The 19,911-nt window shown below is 68.7% G+C and overlaps 1 protein-coding gene across 1 annotated transcript; it reads left to right on the forward strand.

Moving 5' to 3' along the window:
• Nucleotides 1-1,059: 1,059 nt before the first annotated feature.
• Nucleotides 1,060-19,386, forward strand: LTBP4 (latent transforming growth factor beta binding protein 4; the record flags this gene model as incomplete). Its single annotated transcript, XM_083854166.1, is given in 30 exon segments — nucleotides 1,060-1,160; nucleotides 1,163-1,268; nucleotides 1,857-1,984; nucleotides 1,987-2,112; nucleotides 3,059-3,161; nucleotides 3,254-3,322; nucleotides 3,438-3,560; nucleotides 4,172-4,336; nucleotides 4,563-4,709; nucleotides 4,797-5,059; nucleotides 5,102-5,143; nucleotides 5,312-5,495; nucleotides 6,044-6,172; nucleotides 7,394-7,519; nucleotides 7,599-7,724; nucleotides 8,499-8,618; nucleotides 8,692-8,817; nucleotides 8,895-9,020; nucleotides 9,647-9,769; nucleotides 9,846-9,977; nucleotides 10,480-10,611; nucleotides 11,265-11,393; nucleotides 11,487-11,810; nucleotides 12,557-12,622; nucleotides 13,272-13,400; nucleotides 14,961-15,110; nucleotides 16,404-16,556; nucleotides 17,523-17,912; nucleotides 18,021-18,164; nucleotides 18,979-19,386. Coding segments are annotated over 30 exon segments (4,325 nt in total), but the record flags the coding sequence as incomplete, so codon positions are not given.
• Between the last annotated feature and the right edge of the window lie 525 nt (nucleotides 19,387-19,911).

A 19,911-nucleotide genomic window follows, 5' to 3' on the forward strand; every position in this document is an offset into this window, starting at 1 on the left:
GCCATGAGCTCATCGCCCCCCCCCGGGCGAGGAACACAAAAGGGGGGGGGGGGGGGGGGGGGGGGGGGGCGGGGGGGGGGGGGGCAGCTCCGGGAATTCACAACCAAGGGGCCCCAGGGCCTTGGAGCGCGGCCGGGGGCTCCCCGCCAAGCACGGGGCGGGGGGGGGGGGGGGCACCACCCCCTGTCTTGGCCCCCCCCCCTTGGAGGCGGTTTGGTGCTGGGGGGGGGGGCACCCGGCACCCTGCTCCGCCCCCCCCCCCCCCCCCCCCCCCCCCCCATTTTGGGCCCCTTCCTTTGCTGGTGCTGCTCCGGCACCCGGGGCTGCGGCCTGGGCCCCCCCCCGGACACCACGGCCCCCCCCCAAATACCCCACGGCCCCCCCCCGATACCCCATGGACCCCCCCGCAGGGTACCCAGTGCCCCCCCAGGACCCCCTATCCCATCCCCTGCCCCCCCCCAGATGCCCTGTGACCCCCCCCACCACAGGTGCCCCCCCCCAAATGTTCCCCCCCCAGGTGCCCCCCCCAGGTGCCCCCCCCCCGAGGTGCCCCCCCCCCAGGTGCCCCCCCCCAAATGCCCCCCCCCCCAGGTGCCCCCCCATATGTCCCTCCCCCAGGTGCCCCCCCCAGGTGCCCCCCCCAAATGTCCCCCCCCCCAAGGTGCCCCCCCATACGTCCCTCCCCAACGTGCCCCCCCCAGGTGCCCCCCCCAAATGTGCCCCCCGCAGGTGCCCCCCCATATGTCCCTCCCCCACGTGTCCCCCCCAAATGTGCCCCCCCCCGGGTGCCCCCCCATATTTCCCTCCCCCAGGTGCCCCCCCCCGAGGTGTCCCCCCAACACCCCCCCCAGAGGTTGCCCCCCCCGAGGTGCTCCCCCCCCCAGGTGCCCCCCCATACGTCCCTCCCCCCAATGTGCCCCCCCCGAGGTGCCCCCCCCAAATGTGCCCCCCCCGAGGTGCCCCCCCCAATGTGCCCCCCCCGAGGTGCCCCCCCATATGTCCCCCCCCCAGGTGCCCCCCCCCCAGATGCCCCCCCCCCAACGCCGCCTCTCCCCGCAGAGCTGTGCCCGCTGCTGTGCCGTAACGGGGGGGTCTGCGCGCGGCCGGACGCCTGCCTGTGCCCCCCCGGCTTCGGGGGCAAGTTCTGCCAGCTGCCCGCCCCCGCCCCCACCGCCGGGCCCCCCGCGACCCCCCCCCGGGGGGGCCCCAGCCCCTCACCCGCTCCGTCTACACCCTGCCCATCGCCAACTACCGGGAGGAGCAGGACGGTGAGGGGGGGGGCACCCCAAAAATCCCCCCCCCCTTGTCACCTCCCCATTGTCACCCCCCCGTTGTCACCCCCCCAGTTGTCCCCCCCCGACTGTCACCCCCCCCCGAATTGTCCCCCCAAATTGCCCCCCTGAATTGTCCCTTTAATTTTGTCCCCCCCCAATTCTCCCCCCTAATTCTCCCCCCTCAACTTGTACCCCCCCGATTTTGTCTCCCTAATTTTGCCCCCAAATTGCCCCCCCCAAATTGTCTGCCCCCCAAATTGCCCCCCCTAATTTTCTCCCCCATAGCTTTGCCCCCCCCCAATTTTGTCCCCCAAATTGCCCCCCCCAAACTATCCCCCAATTGTCTCCCCCCCAAATTGCGCCCCCCCAAAATTGTCCCCCTAATTTTGTCCCCCCCCCAAATTGTCCCCCCCAAATTGTCCCCCCCAAATTGTCCCCCCCAAGTTGTCCCCCCCCAAATTGTCCCCCCCCAACCGTCCCCCTAATTTTGTCCCCCCCAATTCTCCCCCCTCAAATTGTCCCCCCCCCAAACTGTCCCCCTAATTTTGTCCCCCCCCCCCCCCCCAAATTGCCCCCCCCCAGGCGTGACGTCCATGGTGAGCGTCCACGTGCGCCACCCCCCCGAGGCGTCGGTCACCATCCACCAGGTGGAGCGGGTGCGGGACGGGGACAAAGGGGACGAAGGGGACGAAGAAGGGGACGAAGGGGCCGGGAACCCCCCCCGGAGCCCCCCCCCCGCGTGCTGGCGCAGAGCAGCCCCCCCCTGCCCGGGGAGGGCCCCGGCTTCGGCCCCGCCGCCGGCTTCGGCTACTGCTTCCGCACGGTGCGGGGCGCGGAGGTGAGGGGATGTGGGGACATCGGGGACATCGGGGACATGGGGACGTTGGGGACATGGGGGCGTTGGGGACAGGGATGGGGACATGGGGACGTTGGGGATGTTGGGGACGTTGGGGATGTTGGGGACGTTGGGGACGTTGGGGACAGGGATGGGGACATGGGGACATTGGGGACATTGGGGAAATGGGGACATTGGGGACGTTGGGGACGTTGGGGATGTTGGGGACATGGGGACAGGGATGGGGACATGGGGACGTTGGGGATGTTGGGGACATGGGGACAGGGATGGGGACATGGGGACGTTGGGGACATTGGGGAAATGGGGACATTGGGGACGTTGGGGATGTTGGGGACGTTGGGGACAGGGATGGGGACATGGGGACGTTGGGGACATTGGGGAAATGGGGACATTGGGGACGTTGGGGATGTTGGGGACGTGGGGACAGGGATGGGGACATGGGGATGCTGGGGACATGGGGACGTTGGGGACGTTGGGGACATGGGGACGTTGGGGACATGGGGGCGTTGGGGACAGGGATGGGGACATGGGGACATTGGGGGTGTTGGGGACATGGGGACAGGAGGGGGGACATGGGACAGGAGGGAGACTTGGGGACATGGGGACAGGAGGGGGACATGGGGGTGGGGACGGGGACATGGGGACAAAGATGGGGACATGGGGACGGGGATGGGGACGTTGGGATGGGGACGTGGGGACAGGGACATTGGGGTGGGGACACTGGGGACGGGGACACGGGGACGGGAACGTGAGCCCGGGGACGTGGCTGCGGCCGTCGGGACGGGGACGTGGGGACATGGATGGGGACCCGGCTGGGGACGTGGGGACCCGGCTGGGGACGTGATGGGGACATGGGGACACGAGGGGACCGCGGGAGGGGGGGTGGGGGGGGTTCCGGCGCCCCCCCCGACCCCCCCGCCCCGTGCAGTGCAGCTCGCCCCTTCCCGGTCTGCGCACCCAGGACGTCTGCTGCCGGGGGGCCGGCGTGGCCTGGGGGGTGCACGAGTGCCAGCCCTGCGACGCCGACCCCCGTAAGGCAGCAGGGGTTTTTTTGGGGGGGGGTGGGACAGACAAGCAATGGGGGGGGCTCATTTTGTGCCCCCCCCCCCCCCCCCCATTGCAGCGAACCCCCCCGCTGTGGGGCAGCACGCCTGCCCCAAAGGCTTCCGCCGCGCCAACGGCTCCTGCGTGGGTGAGTTTTGGGGTTGTTTTTTTTTTTTTTTTGAGGGGGGGGGATTAAAAGGGGAGGGGGGGGGATTTTGGGGTGCTGACCCCCTCCCCCCCATGTCCTGTCCCCCCCCCCAAAGACGTGGATGAGTGCCAGGAGGGGGGGTTCTGCCAGAACGGGCTCTGCACCAACACCCGGGGCAGCTTCGCCTGCCTGTGCCACGAGGGCTTCATCCTGGACTCGTCCCGGAGCAGCTGCATCTGTGGGATTGGGATTGGGGCTGGGATTGGGATTGGGACTGGGATTGGGATTGGGGTTGGGATTGGGGTTGGGGTTGGGGTTGGGGTTGGGGTTGGGGTTGGGGTAGGGGTAGGGGTTGGGATCGGGGTTGGGAGGGGATGGGGGTCAGCATTGGGAGGGGATGGGGATTGGGATTGGGATTGGGGTTGGGATTGGGACTGGGATTGGGGTTGGGAGGGGATGGGGGTTGGGACTGGGAGGGGATGGGGGTTGGGGTTGGGGTTTGGATCGGGATTGGGACTGGGATTGGGAGGGGATGGGGTTGGGATTGGGAGGGGATGGGGATTGGGATTGGGGTTGGGATGGGGATGGGGATGGGGTGAGATTGGGGTTGGGGTAGGGATTGGAGTAGGGAGGGGATAGGATTAGGATTGGGATTGGGATTGGGATTGGGAGGGGATGGGGAAGGGACAAGGAAAGGGAAAGGGATGGGGTGGGATGGGGATGGAGTAGGATGAAGTGGGATTGGGATGGGAACGGGATGAAATGGGATTGGGGTTAGGATTGGGACTAAGATCGGGATCGGGATTGGGATTGGGATGACCGGGTACAACCCCCCCCCGCCCCCCCCAGCCCACCAGGTGATCTCGGAGGCGCGGGGGCCGTGCTACCGGGTGCTGCGGGAGGGGCGCTGCGCGCTGCCCACCCTGCGCAACATCACCCGCCAGATCTGCTGCTGCAGCCGCGTGGGCAAGGCCTGGGGGCCGGCGTGCCAGCGCTGCCCCCCCTTCGGCTCCGGTGAGCCCCACCCGGGACCCCCCCCACCCTCCCCACCCCCTTGGACCCCCCCCCCCAAAAAAAAGACCTTTGGGGAGCCTCCGTTTCGTGGGATTTGCACCCGAAGCAACGGGCTCGCCCTTTGGAGGGGGCAATTTTTTGGGGGGGGCGATTTTTTTTGGGGGGGGGGCAATTTTTTTGGGGGGGGGGCAGTTTTGACCCCCCCCCCCCCCCCCTTCAATTGCAGAGGGGTTCAAGGAGATCTGCCCCGCCGGCCCCGGCTACCACTACTCGGCCTCCGACCTGCGCTACAACACCCGCTACCTGGGCCAGGACCTGCCCCGTGTCCCCCTGGGACGTCCCCGTGTCCCCTCCCCAGCCGTGACCGCCGCCCGTGAGCCCCTTGTCCCCCCCACACCCTTTGTCCCCCCCCCCCCCCGCCAGCTGGGACCCCCCCTCACCCCATTGCTCTGCCCCACAGCTCGCTGGCGCCCCGGTCGGCCGCCCCCCAGCAGGTCACCGCCTGTCCCCGAGGTGCCGCCGCGGGTCCCCGAGGTGCCGCCACGCGTCCACGAAGTGCCACCACGCGTCCCTGAGGTGCCGCCACGCGTCCCTGAGGTGCCACAACGCGTCCACGAAGTGCCACCACGCATCCCTCATGTGCCACCACGCGTCCCCGAGGTGCCACAACGCATCCCTGAGGTGCCACAACGTGTCCCTGAGGTGCCACCACGCGTCCCTGAGGTGCCACCGTGCATCCCTGAGGTGCCACCATGTGTCCCCAAGGTGCCACAACGGGTCCCTGAGGTGCCACAACGCGTCCCTGAGGTGCCACAACGCGTCCACGAAGTGCCACCACGCGTCCCTGAGGTGCCACCACATGTCCCTGAGGTGCCACAACGCATCCCTGAGGTGCCACCACATGTCCCTGAGGTGCCACCGTGCATCCCTGAGGTGCCACCACGCGTCCCTGAGATGCCACCACGTGTCCCCAAGGTGCCACAACGGGTCCCTGAGGCGCCACAACGGGTCCCTGAGGTGCCACAAAGCATCCCTGAGGTGCCACCGCGCGTCCCTGAGGTGCCACCACCAGCCCCTGAGGTTGTCATCGTGCCTCGACCCACGCTGGGGCTGCTGGGACCCCTCCCCACGCCGCCCGGCCCGGAGGGTCCGGCACCAGGTAGGGCTGGGGCACTTGTGCACAGCTGCACACGCGTGTGCACAGTTGCACGCGTGCATGCCTGCAGACGTGCACGGGGTTGCACTGTGCGCAGCTGCATGCGTGTGGGTTTTTTTTGCACGTGTGGGGGTTCCGCTCTGCGCCGTCGCACACGCACGTTTCTGCACAGGTGTGCACAGCCGCACGTGTGCACGTGGCCGTGCGTTTGTGCATGGTTGCATGCTTGCACGGCTGTGTGTGTGGTTGCATGTGTGCTCAGTTACATGTGCAAGCAGTTACACGCGTGTGCAATTTGCATTAAGTCCCATTTGTGCACAGTTACAGGCATGCACAGTTACACACGTGCATGTTACGTGCGTGCACAGCTACATGTGTACACAGGTGCACATTTGCACGCCGTTGCAGGCATGCCCAGCTGCATGCAACTGCAGTTGCACACGTGCGCCTCATGCATGCACAGCTAAATATATGCGTGGTTGCACGTGTGGGCGGTTTGCATGTGTGCCTGTTTGCACACGCATGCGTTACTCATGTGCGCCCGGTTGCAGCCGCCGGCAGCGTGTGCGAGCGGAACCCGCGGATCTGCGGCCCCGGGCGCTGCGTCCCGCGCCAGGGCGGCTACACCTGCCTCTGCCACCCCGGCTTCTGGCTCAGCACCCAGGGCACCCACTGCATCGGTGAGCGGCGCCCGGCCTCTCCCCGGCCACCCATCTCCCTGTGCACCCACCGCCCCGTGCGCCCATTTCCCTGTGCACCGATTTCCCTGTGCACCCACCTCTCCATGCATGCACTCATTTCTCTGTGCACCCATTTCCCAATGCACCCACCTCCCCGTGCACCCATTTCCCCGTGCACCCACCTCCCCATGCACCCACCCACCTCCCCGTGCACCCATTTCCCCGTGCACCCACCTCCCCGTGCACCCACCCATTTCCCCATGCACCCATTTCCCTGTGCACCCACCTCCCCGTGCACCCACCTCACCGTGCACCCACCCTTTTCCCCGTGCACCCACCTCCCCGTGCACCCATTTCCCCATGCACCCACCTCCCCATACACCCACCCACCTCCCCGTGCACCCACCCACCTCCCCGTGCACCCATTTCCCCGTGCACCCACCTCCCCATGCACCCACCCACCTCCCCATGCACCCACCCATTTCCCCATGCACCCACCTCCCCCTGCACCCACCCACCTCCCCGTGCACCCATTTCCCCGTGCACCCACCTCCCCGTGCACCCATTTCCCCATGCACCCACCTCCCCCTGCACCCACCCACCTCCCCATGCACCCACCTCCCCATGCACCCATTTCCCCGTGCACCCACCTCCCCGTGCACCCACCTCACCGTGCACCCACCCTTTTCCCCGTGCACCCACCTCCCCGTGCACCCATTTCCCCATGCACCCACCTCCCCATACACCCACCCACCTCCCCGTGCACCCACCCACCTCCCCGTGCACCCATTTCCCCGTGCACCCACCTCCCCATGCACCCACCCACCTCCCCATGCACCCACCCATTTCCCCATGCACCCACCTCCCCCTGCACCCACCCACCTCCCCGTGCACCCATTTCCCCGTGCACCCACCTCCCCGTGCACCCATTTCCCCATGCACCCACCTCCCCCTGCACCCACCCACCTCCCCATGCACCCACCTCCCCATGCACCCATTTCCCCGTGCACCCACCTCCCCGTGCACCCACCCACCTCCCCGTGCACCCACCTCCCCGTGCACCCACCCACCTCCCCATGCACCCACCCTTTTCCCCGTGCACCCACCTTCCCGCTCCCCTCTCCCCCTTCCCCCCGCCCTCCCACCCGTCTCTCCATCCCTCCCCGCTCCCGTCCGTCCGTCCGTCTGTCCCCATTGCCGTCCGTCCCGCCGCCCGCCCAGACGTGGACGAGTGCCGTCGCAGCCCCCGGCCCTGCGCCCCCGGCCGCTGCGAGAACACGGTGGGGAGCTTCCGCTGCACCTGCGGCCCCGGCTACCGGCCCGGCCCCGGTGGCACCGACTGCCAAGGTCAGCAGGGACGATATGGGGGACAACGGGGGACAGTGGGGACAACGGGGACGGGGCTGAGGTGGCCGTGTCCCCGCAGACGTGGACGAGTGCGCCCAGAGCCCCCCGCCCTGTGCCCAGAGCCGCTGCGAGAACTTGCCCGGTGGCTACCGCTGCGTCTGCCCGGCCGGCTACCGGGCCAGCACGCCCGCGGGACAGTGCCAGGGTGAGCGGGGACACCGGGGGTGGGGACACCAGGTGTGGGCTGTGGGGACACCAGGGTGTGGAGACACTGGGGTACGGGGACACTAAGGTATTGGGATATCAGGGTGTGGGGACACGAGGCGTGGGGACACCAAGGGCATGGGGACTTTGGGGCATGGGGACACCAAGGGCATGGGGACACCGGGGTATGGGGACACCAAGGGTATGGGGACACCAAGGGCATGGGGACTTTGGGGCATGGGGACACCAAGGGCATGGGGACACCGGGGTATGGGGACACTGGGGTATGGGGACACTGGGGTATGGGGACACCAAGGGTGTGGGGACACCAAGGGCATGGGGACACCAAGGGCGCAGGGACACTGGGGTATGGGGACACCAAGGGCGTGGGGACACCAAGGGCGTGGGGACACCAAGGGCATGGGGACACCAAGGGCATGGGGACACCGGGGTATGGGGACACCGGGGTATGGGGACACTGGGGTATGGGGACACCAAGGGCATGATCATCACCCATGGGGTCATTGTTCATGGGGTCACCATCCATGGGGTCACTGTGCCATGGGGTCACCATGCCATAGTGTCGCCAGCCATGGGGTGAACATCCATGGGCTCACCATCCGTGACCTCCCCATCTATGGTGCCCCCATCCATGATCTCCCCATCCATGGTGCCCCCATCCATGACCTCCCCATCCATGGTGTCCCCATCCATGGTGCCCCCACCCACGACCTCCCCCGGGGTGCCACCGCCGCCCCCTCTCCGTGCCGCGCAGACATCGACGAGTGCGAGAACCACCTGGCCTGCCCCGGCCAGGAGTGCGTCAACACGCCGGGCTCCTTCCAGTGCCGGCCGTGCCGCGACGGCTTTGAGCTGCGCCACGGGCGCTGCGCAGGTACGCGCCCCCACGTCCCCCCCGCGTCCCCCTGTCCCCCAGGAGGGCCCACCCTGACTGTGCCGCCCCGTAGACGTGGACGAGTGCGCCACGGGCTCGCCCTGCGGTCCCCACGGCCGCTGCAGTAACACCGAGGGCTCCTTCCGCTGCCAGTGCCGGCGCGGCTACCGGGCGGGTGCCGGCGGCGCGCCGTGCGCGGGTGAGTGGCGGGGGTTGCGTGGGGACGGCACCGTGTCCCCCCCCGATGGCCCCCCGATGGCTCCCGTCCTCCCACAGACGTCAACGAGTGCCTGGAGGGCGACTTCTGCTTCCCCCACGGCGAGTGCCTCAACACCGAGGGCTCTTACAGCTGCCTCTGCGCCCAGGGCTACGCCAGCACCCCCGAGGGCACCACATGCGTCGGTCAGAGCCCGTCATGGTCCCCGTCCCCATCCCCATGCCTGTCCTGGTCCCCATACCCGTCCCGGCCCCTGTGCTCGTTGCTGTCCCCATCCTCGTCCTGGTCGCTATTCCAGTTGTGCTTCCTGGTCCCAGTTAATCTACTCAATCCCATCCCCATCCCATCCCGTTCCCGTCCCCATCCATGTCCCCATCCCAATTCAATCCCTTTCCCATCCCCATGTCTCTCCTGATCCCATCCCATCCCATCCCATCCCATCCCGTCCCATCCCATCCCATCCCATCCCCATGTCCCTCCCTGTCCCCATCCCAACCCCATCCCCACCCCAATCCCCATCCCCACCCCAATCCCACCCCAAATCCCATCCCATCCCTTTTCCATCCCATCCCAATCCCCATCCCCATCCCATCCCCTTTTCCATCCCAACCCCAATCCCAATCCCATTCCAATCCCATCCCATCCCACCCCACCCCTCCATCACCCACCCAAGCATCCGGGTACCACGGGGTGCCACCATCCCCGTGTCCCCCTCTTCCCCCGTGTCCCCCCTTTTCCCCCTTTTCCCCCCTGCCCCCATGTCCCCCCCCGTGCCCATGTCCCCCCCGTCCTCACCCCGTGTCCCCCCCAGACGTGGACGAGTGCCAGCGGGGGGACGTGTGCCAGGGCGGCCGCTGCGCCAACACCGACGGCGCCTTCGAGTGCCACTGCCCCGCCGGCTTCCGCACCGATGCCGAGCGGGCCCAGTGCCACGGTGAGGGGCTGGGGGGGGTTGTTTTTGGGTGCCCCCCACCCTGGGGCTGGCGGCGAGGGTGGCCCTGTCCCCGCAGATGTGGACGAGTGCCAGGAGCACGGGGCCGAGCTGTGCGGGGCCGAGCGCTGCGAGAACCTGCCCGGCTCCTACCGCTGCGTGCCCGCCTGCCAGCCCGGCTACCGGCCCCAGGACGGCGGGGGGTGTGAGGGTGAGCGGGGATTGGGATTGGGATTGGGATTGGGATGGGATGGGGATTGGGATTGGGACTGGGTGGGGATGGAGATAGAGACCAATAATGGAAGAGTATAGGGACTGGGATTGGAGTAGGATGGGGATGGGATGGGATTGGGATGGGATTGGGATGGGATTGGGATTGGGATGGGGATGGGATGGGGTGGGATGGGATGGGGATGGGGATGGGGATGGGGATGGGATGGGGATTGGGAGTGGGGATGGGATGGGGATGGGATTGGGATTGGGATGGGGACGGGGACAGGTACAGGGACCAGAATGGGATGGCATGGGGACGGGGATGGGTACGGGGACCAGAAAGGGACGAGCAGGGGGACTGGGACAGGGATGGGAACCTGCACACGGGGATGTGATGTGCACGGGGCTCATCCTGCCCTGGGCTGGGGTCCCCATCGTCCCCCATCCCACCTTGTCCCTCCCCTGCTCGGGGTCCCCCCGTCCCCCCGGTGTCCCCGCAGACGTGGACGAGTGCCAGGAGCACGGGGCCGAGCTGTGCGGGGCCGAGCGCTGCGAGAACCTGCCCGGCTCCTACCGCTGCGTGCCCGCCTGCCAGCCCGGCTACCGGCCCCGGGACGGCGGGGGGTGTGAGGGTACGGGGCCACGGGGACGGGGACGGGGCCACGGGGACGGGGACGGGGCCACGGGGACGGGGCCACGGGGACGGGGACAGGACCATGGGGACGGGGCCACGGGGACGGGGATGGGGCCACGGGGACGGGGCCACGGGGACGGGGACGGGGCCACGGGGACGGGGGCACGGGGGCACGGGGACGGGGACGGGGGCACGGGGGGGCTGCGGAGACCGTGACCTGCCAGGGGGGTGCGGAGAAGGGGGAGGGAGCAGGAACTGTGGGGACAGAGGGGACCGTGCCCTAGGGGACAGAGGGGACATCGCTATGGGGTTTGTAGGGGCAGGGGAACTTCTCCGTGGGGTTAGGATGGAGCTGGGCCACGCCATGGGGGACACCAGGGACAATACCGGGGGAGACAATGGGGACAACCACGGGGGACATCGGGGACAACCCCATGGGGCCGTTGGGGACAACCCCATGGGGCCATTGGGGCCAGCCCAATGGGGTTGAGGTGCAGGGCGACTTCTGCGTGGGGGTAGGATGGGGACGGCCAGCAGGGACCGTCGGGGGGCAACGGGGACCCCGCCACAGGGCTGAGCTTTTGGGGGACGATTCCATGCCACCCCCCTCCCCCCCCCCCCCCCCCAAAATGTCACCGCTCCCCCTTGCAGACGAGGACGAGTGCGCCGAGGGGGGGGCCCGCTGCGGCCCCCACGCCGCCTGCCACAACCTCCCCGGCTCCTTCCAGTGCGCCTGCCACCAGGGCTACGAGGCCGCCCGCCACGGCCACCACTGCCAGGGTACGGGGACAACGGGGACAGCGGGGTGAGGGGGGGGTGGGGGGGACGCACACAGCGACGCTGAGCCCCCCCCCCGTCGTGTTTCTCCCCCAGACGTGGACGAGTGCGCCACGCTGCCAGGGGTGTGCGGGGCGGCGCGCTGCGAGAACGTGGACGGCTCCTTCCTCTGCCTCTGCCCCGACGGGGGCCACGAGTTCGACCCGGTGACGGGGACGTGCGGGGGACCCCCCCCCAGCGACCCCCCCCCGCCTCCGGCCCCCCCCGGCGCCGTGGCGGCCCCCCCGGCGGCGGCGTGCTTCAGCCCCGCCTGCGGGGTGCTGGCGCCCAACGTCACCCAGCAGCAGTGCTGCTGCAGCGTGGGGGGGGCCTGGGGGGTCCGCTGCCCCCCCCCGCGGCCGTGCCCCACTCCTGGAACCGGTGGGGACATGGGGACGGGGTGGGGGGGGGGGGGATGGGACGGGGTCGGGGTGGGGAGGGGATTGGAGATGGGGTGGGGTGGGAATGGGGATGGGGATTGGGGTGGGATGGGATTGGGATGGGGGTGGGATTGGGGTTGGGGTTGGGGTGGGAAGGGATTGGGATGGGGCGGGATGGGATTGGGGTTGGGGTTGGGGTTGGGGTTGGGGTTGGGATTGGGACTGGGATGGGATGGGGTGGGGATGGGGATAGTATTAGGATGGGGATGGGGATGGGATGGAATGGGGGTGGGAAGGGATTGGGATGAGGATGGGACTGGGATGGGATGGGGATGGGGATGGGATTAGGATGGGGATGGGGATGGGATGGGGATGGGAAGGGATTGGAGCGGGGATGGGATTGGGATTGGGATGGGGATGGGGATGGGATGGGGATGGGAAGGGATTGGAGCGGGGATGGGATTGGGATTGGGATGGGGATGGGGATGGGATTGCGATTGGGGTGGAAAGGGATTGGGATGGAATTGGGGTGGGGATGGGATTGGGATGGGATGGGGATGGGATTGGAAGGGGATTGGGGTTGGGGTTGGGATTGGAAGGGGATTAGCATTGGGATGGGATGGGATTGGGATTGGGGTGCGGATGGGGACAGGGACGGGATGGGGATGGGGTCAGGACGGGTGCGTGGCACCGGGGCGCGCGGTGCCAAGGGGGGGGGGGGTGACGCCGCCGCCCCCCCCCCCCAAGCCGAGCACCGAGCCCTCTGCCCCCACGGGACCGGCCAGACCACGGGGCCCCAGGGCTCAGCAGCAGGTGAGTGCGGCTGCGGGGGGGGGGCACAGCCATGGGGCCCCCCCATTTGGGGGCTCCCCCCCCATTTAGGGACTCCCCCCATATTTAGGGGCTCCCCCCGTATTTAGGGGCTCCCCCCGTATTTAGGGGCTCCCCAATTTTGGGGATGCCCCCCCCCAGTTTGGGGTTGCCCCCGCCCATTTGGGGGATAACCCCCCCCCATTTTGGGGATGCCCCCCCCCCTATTTAGGGGCTCCCCCACTTTAGGGATGCCCTCCAGTTTGGGGATGCCTCTCCAATTTGGGGATACCCCCCCGTTCTGGGGATTCCCCCCCCCCTCCCCATTTTGGGGATGTCCCCAGTTTTGGGGGCGCCCCCTCAATTTGGGGATGGCCCCCTATTTTGGGGGGATGCCCCCCCCGTATTTTGGGAATTCCCCCCCCCTATTTTGGGGGGATGCCCTCCCTATTTTGGGAATTCCCCCCCCCCTATTTTGGGGGGATGCCCCCCCCGTATTTTGGGAATTCCCCCCCCCCCTATTTTGGGAGGGTACCCCCCCTAATTTGGGGATACCCCCCCTATTTAGGGGCTCCCCCGTTTTGGGGGCGCTCCCCCCCCCATTTCGGGGACCCTCCCCTGACGTCGCCCCCCCCCCCCCCCCCCCCCCCAGACGTGGACGAGTGCCGGGTGTTCGCGCCGCAGCTGTGCCGGGGGGGGGTCTGCGTCAACGCCGCCCCCGGCTTCAGCTGCTACTGCCCCAGCGGCTACTACTACGAGCAGGAGCACCTGCAGTGCGTGGGTGAGCGCCCAGCACCCCCGGCACCCTGCCAGCACCCTGAGCACCCTGAGCACCCTGCCTGCACCCTGAGCACCCTGACAGCACCCTGAGCACCCTACTTGCACCCTGAGCACCCTGCCTGCACCCCCAGCACCCTGCCTGCACCCTGAGCACCCTACTTGCACCCTGAGCACCCTGACAGCACCCTGAGCACCCGGCCTGCACCCCCAGCACCCTGCCTGCACCCCCAGCACCCTGCCAGCACCCTGCCAGCACCCTGAGCACCCTGCCAGCACCCTGTCTGTACCCTGAGCACCCTACTTGCACCCTGCCAGCACCCTGCCCGCACCCCCAGCACCCTGCCCACACCCCGAGCACCCTGCCTACACCCTGTCTGTACCCTGAGCACCCTGCCAGCACCCTGCCTGCACCCTGAGCACCCTGACAGCACCCTGTCTGTACCCTGAGCACCCTGCCAGCACCCTGTGCACCCTGACAGCACCCTGTCTGTACCCTGAGCACCCTGACAGCAGCCTGAGCACCCTGACAGCACCCTGCCAGCACCCTGTCTGTACCCTGAGCACCCTACTTGCACCCTGCCAGCACCCTGCCCGCACCCCCAGCACCCTGCCCGCACCCCGAGCACCCTGCCTACACCCTGTCTGTACCCTGAGCACCCTGACAGCAGCCTGAGCACCCTACCAGCACCCTGCCAGCACCCTGTCTGTACCCTGAGCACCCTACTTGCACCCTGCCAGCACCCTGCCTGCACCCTGTCTGTACCCTGAGCACCCTACTTGTACCCTGACTGCACCCTGAGCGCGCCCTACCTGCACCCTTCCGGAACCCTTCCAGCACCCTGACAGCACCCTGAGCACCCTGCCAGCACCCCGAGCACCCTGCCTGCACCCTGAGCATCCTATTTGCACCCTGAGCACCCTGAGCACCCTACCTGCACCCTGAGCACACTACCTGTACCCAGACAGCACCCTACCTGCACCCTGAGCACCCTGCCTGCACCCTTCCAGCACCCTGAGCACCCTGCCTGCACCCTGAGCACCCTTCCAGCACCCTGAGCACCCTGCCTGCACCCTGACAGCACCCTCAGCACCCTGCCTGCACCCTGCCTGCACCCTGAGCACCCTGAGCACCCTTCCAGCACCCTCAGCACCCTACTTGTACCCTGCCTGCACCCTGAGCACCCTGCTAACACCCTGCCCACACCCTTCCAGCACCTTGCCTGCACCCTGAGCACCCTGCCAGCACCCTGAGCACCCTGCCTGCACCCTGAGCACCCTGCTAACACCCTGCCCACACCCTTCCAGCACCTTGCCTGCACCCTGAGCACCCTGCCAGCACCCTGAGCACCCTGCCTGCACCCTGACAGCACCCTGAGCACCCCGAGCACCCTTCCAGCACCCTCAGCACCCTACTTGTACCCTACCTTCACACCGAGCCCCCTGCCAGCACCCTGAGCACCCTGCCTGCACCCTGAGCACCCTGCCAGCACCCTGCCCACACCCTTCCAGCACCCCCTCCGTGCCCCCCGCCCTCCCCCACCGACCGCTGCCCCCCCCCCAGATAACGACGAGTGCCAGGACGAGGACGCGGAGCCGTGCATCGGGGGCCGCTGTGTCAACACGGTGGGCTCCTACTTCTGCTCCTGCGCCCCCCCCCTGGTGCTGGACGGCTCCCAGCGCCGCTGCGTCACCAACGACACCCGCGCCATGGGTGAGGGCACCCCCTGCCACCCCCCGTGTCACCCCCCCCCCCATGTCACCGTCACCCCCCACCCCGTGTCGCCCTGTCCCCGTGTGTCCCCATATCCCTGTCCTATGTCCCCATGTCCCCCCATCCCCGTGTCCCCCCATCCCCCCATCCCCGTGTCCCCCCATCCCCGTGTCCCCCCATCCCCATGTCCCCATGTCCCCGCACTGTCCCCTAATGTCCCCCCATGTCCCCAACGTTCCCCGTGTCCCCCTCCTGTCCCCACGCCCTACATCCTAATGTCCCGCATCACCGTGTCCCCACGTCCTGTGTCCCCATGTCACCATACCCCCATGTCACTGTATCCTGGTGTCCCCAAATCCCCGTGTCCCCATGTCCCCGTGTCCCCACATCCCACACCGCCTCCCCATGTCCCCATGTCACCATGTCCCCGTGTCCCCATGTCCCATGTCCCCACATCTCACGTCCCGGTGTCCCCATGTTCCACGTCCCCACGTCACCGTGTCCCCATGTCCCATATCCCACGTTCCTGTGTCCCCATGTCCCCACCTCACGTGTCCCCATGTCCCTGTGTCCCACGTCCCCATGTCCCCATGTCCCACGTCCCCACATCACCATGTCCCCATGTCCTACGTCCCTGTGTCCCCGTGTCCCCTCGTTGTGTCCCCATGTCCCCGTGTCCCTGTCTCCCCTGTTGTCTCCCCACATCCCACATCGCCTCCCCGTGTCCCCATGTCCCACATCCCCACGTGCCCGTGTCCCCATGTCCCACGTCCCTGTGTCCCCGTGTCCCCTCGTTGTGTCCCCATGTCCCCGTGTCCCCGTGTCCCCTCTTGTCTCCCCACATCCCACATCACCTCCCCGTGTCCCCATGTCCCACATCCCTATGTCACCGTGTCCCCATGTCCCGTGTCCCCGTGTCCCCCGTTGCCTCCCCACATCCCACGCCTCCTCCCCGTGTCCCCACGTCCCCACGTCCCCACGTCCCCGTGTCCCCATGTCCCACGTCCCCGTGTCCCCATGTCCCACGTCCCCGTGTCCCCATGTCCCACGTCCCCATGTCACCGTGTCCCCGTGTCCCCCGTTGCCTCCCCACATCCCACACCGCCTCCCCGTGTCCCCATGTCCCCGTGTCCCCATGTCCCACGTCCCCGTGTCCCCGTGTCCCCACGTCCCCACATCCCCGTGTCCCCGTGTCCCACGTCCCCACGTCCCCGTGTCCCCGTGTCCCCATGTCCCACGTCCCCGTGTCCCCATGCCCCACGCCCCCCCGTCACCGTGTCCCCGTGTCCCCAGAGGAGGACCCGGCCGTGTGCTGGCAGGAGGTCGGCCCCGACCTGGTGTGCGGGCGCCCGCGGCTGGACCGGCAGGCGACCTACACCGAGTGCTGCTGCCTCTACGGGGAGGCCTGGGGCATGGACTGCGCCCTCTGCCCTGCGCGGCACTCAGGTGCTGCCACCGTGTCCCCAGTGTCCCCAGTGTCCCCGCGTCCCCTCCGGCCCCGCGGCCCCTCCGGCCCCGTGTCCCCTCCAGCCCCGTGTCCCCTCCAGCCCCGTGTCCCCAACGTCCCCATGTCCCCAACGTCCCCATGTCCCCAACGTCCCCGTGTCCCCTCCAGGCCCGTGTCCCCTCCAGCCCCGTGTCCCCTCCAGCCCCGTGTCCCCAACGTCCCCATGTCCCCAACGTCCCCATGTCCCCAACGTCCCCGTGTCCCCTCCAGGCCCGTGTCCCCTCCGGCCCCGTGTCCCCTCCGGCCCCGTGTCCCCTCCAGCCCCGTGTCCCCAACGTCCCCATGTCCCCAACGTCCCCAACGTCCCCGTGTCCCAACGTCCCCATGTCCCCAACATCCCCGTGTCCCCTCCGGCCCCGTGTCCCAATGTCCCCATGTCCCCAATGTCCCCATGTCCCCAACGTCCCCGTGTCCCCTCCAGCCCCGTGTCCCCTCCGGCCCCATGTCCCCACGTCCCCGTAGCCACATGGCCCTATATCCTCACATCCCCATGTCCCCCCGTGTTCCCCTGTCCCCTATGTCCCTGTCCCCCCCCCATGCCCACGTCCCCATGTCCCCCACGTCCCCATGCCCCCCCCCCCATGCCCACAACCCCCCCCCTCCCCTATGCCCGTGTCCCTGTGTCCCCCACGCCCATGTCCCCAAGACCCCACGTCCCCAGCCCCCACGTAGGGGGACCCCCACCCTGCCCCCCCTCCTACCCCAGCAATAGAGACCCCCCCCCCCAAACCCCCATAACGGGGACCCCTTGGGCACCCCCCCCTTTTAGCGCTGACCCCTCCCACCCCCTACAACGCCCCCCCTTTTACATCCCCATTTTTTGGGCCCCCCCCCCCCCCAGCCCCACAATCTGCGTCCCCCCCCCCCCCTCCCCAGCTTTTTCTCTTCCCCCCCCCCCCCCCCAGATGACTTCGAGTTCCTCTGCAACGTCCTGCGCCCCCCCGGCCCGGGGCTGGGCCCCCCCTACGAATACGGCCCCGAATACGCCCCCCACTACGGGCTGCCCTACGGCCCCCTCCCTTTCGGGGGCCCCCGCCTGCCCCCCCCGGGGCTGCGCGCCGACTACGACCCCTACGGGCTGGGGGGGGCCGCGGGGGGCTACGACCCCCGCGGGGACGCCCTCTACGCGCCCCCCCCGCCCCGCTACGAGGACTTGGAGGATTTCGAGGGGTCCCGGCGGGGCCCCCCCCGCTCCTCCCGGCCCCGCAGCCCCCCCAGCGCCCCCCAGGCCCCCCCCCCGTGGCTCTTCCAGCCCCACAGCGTGGCCGAGCGGCCGGGGCGAGCCAGCGAGGATGGTGAGTTGGGGCGGGGGGTTTTGGGGGGCGGGGGGGGGGAATTTGGTGGGTTTTTTTTTATTGGGGGGGGGGGATCTGATGTGGACCCCCCCCCCCCGAAAACCGCAGACCCCCAGGATGAGGCGCTGCCGGCGGAGCTGTGCGGGGTGCTGAGCGGCTGCGAGCACGGGCGCTGCGTGCGGGTGCCCCAGGGCTTCACCTGCGCCTGCGACCCCGGGTACCGGCTGGATGCCGCCCGCGTGGCCTGCGTGGGTGAGGAGACCCCCCCCCCCAAAACCCGGCCCCGGCCTAATCCCGGCCTAATCCCATCCCAATCCCGGCCTAATCCCATCCCAACCCCATCCCATCCCGTCCCAATCCCCCGTCCCAGCCCAAATCCCACCCCGTTCCCACCCCACCCCATCCCCAATCCCACCCCGATCCCACCCTGATCCAACCCCCAATCCCACCCTAATCCAACCCCCTAATCCCACCCCAAATCCCACCCCAATCCCATCCCCAACCCCTCCCCACCCCAGTCAGACCCCAAATACAATCCCAATCCCAATCCCACCCCAAATCCCACCCAATCCCAATCTAACCCCAATCCCACCCCAAATCCCACCCAATCCCAATCCGACCCCAAATTCCACCCCAAATCCCACCCAATCCCAATCCGACCCCATTCCTACCCCAATCCCACCCCAAATCCCACCCAATCCCAATCCCACCCCAAATCCCACCCAATCCCAATCTAACCCTAATCCCACCCCAAATCCCACCCAGTCCCAATCCGACCCCATTCCTACCCCAATCCCACCCCAAATCCCACCCAATCCCAATCCCACCCCAAATCCCACCCAATCCCAATCTAACCCTAATCCCACCCCAAATCCCACCCAATCCCAATCTAACCCTAATCCCACCCCAAATCCCACCCAATCCCAATCCAACCCCAAATCCCACCCCAATCCTACCCAAAATCCCACCCCAACCCCCCCCAATCCCACCCCGATCCCACCCCGAGTCCCCCCCAACCCCCCTTAATCCCCCCCCGACCCCCTCTGACCCCCCCCCCTCCCCGCAGATGTCGACGAGTGCTCGGAGGCCGCCCTGTGCCGGGGGGGGCGCTGCCTCAACACCCCCGGCTCCTTCCGCTGCCTCTGCCCCCCCGGCTCCGTCCCGGCGCAGGGACCCCCCCGCTGCGTCCCCGCGCGCCCCCCGGCCTGAGCCCCCCCCCCTCCCCATCCCGGGGGGGGGGTCCGTATTTATTGTCTGTATATATCGGAGCTGGGGGGGGGGGGGGGAAGGAGAGACACTGGGGGGCACCGTCCGGCGTGGCCCCCCCTCCGCCCGCTGCGGGGTGGGGGTGGGGGGGCTCCCGGGGGTGCCCATGGGGGTGCCTGGCCCCCTGCCCTCCCCCCCCCGTCCATGTGAGCCCCCCCTCACCCCCCCCCTCCCAATTTTTACAGAATAAAGGTTTTCTATAAAATGAGCTGGGGGGTGGTCCTTTCACCCTAAAAGGGTGGGGGGGGTGTCCTGGGGTTTCACAGGGATTGGGACCCCCCCAGTTGGGACCCCAAATGGGACCCCCCTATAGGACTGCAACCCCCCCACCCAGTGGGACTGGGACCCCCCTCAATGGATCTGGGACCCCCCCCCCCATAGGTCTGGGATCCCCCCATGGGCCTGGGACCCCCCCCATAGGTCTGGGACCCCCCCCCCCATGGGTCTGGGACCCCCCCAGTGTGTCTGGGACCCCCCCCCCATGGGTCTGGGACCCTCCCAGTGTGTCTGGGACCCCTCCGTGGGTCTGGGACCCCCCCCCAATGGGACTGGGACCCCCCCCATTGGTACTGGAACACCCCAATGTCTCTGGGGACACCCCCCCCCCCAGTGGGACTGGGACCCCCCCATGTGTCTCGGGACCCCCCAGTGGGACTGGGACCCCCCCCAAAGGGTCTGGGACCCCCCCCCCAATGGGACCGGGACCGCCCCCCATGGGTCTGGGACCCCCAAG

This window comes from Anser anser, assembly GCF_964211835.1.
Source record: "Anser anser genome assembly, contig: HAP1_SCAFFOLD_344, whole genome shotgun sequence".
In the NCBI taxonomy this organism is placed as follows: domain Eukaryota; kingdom Metazoa; phylum Chordata; class Aves; order Anseriformes; family Anatidae; genus Anser; species Anser anser.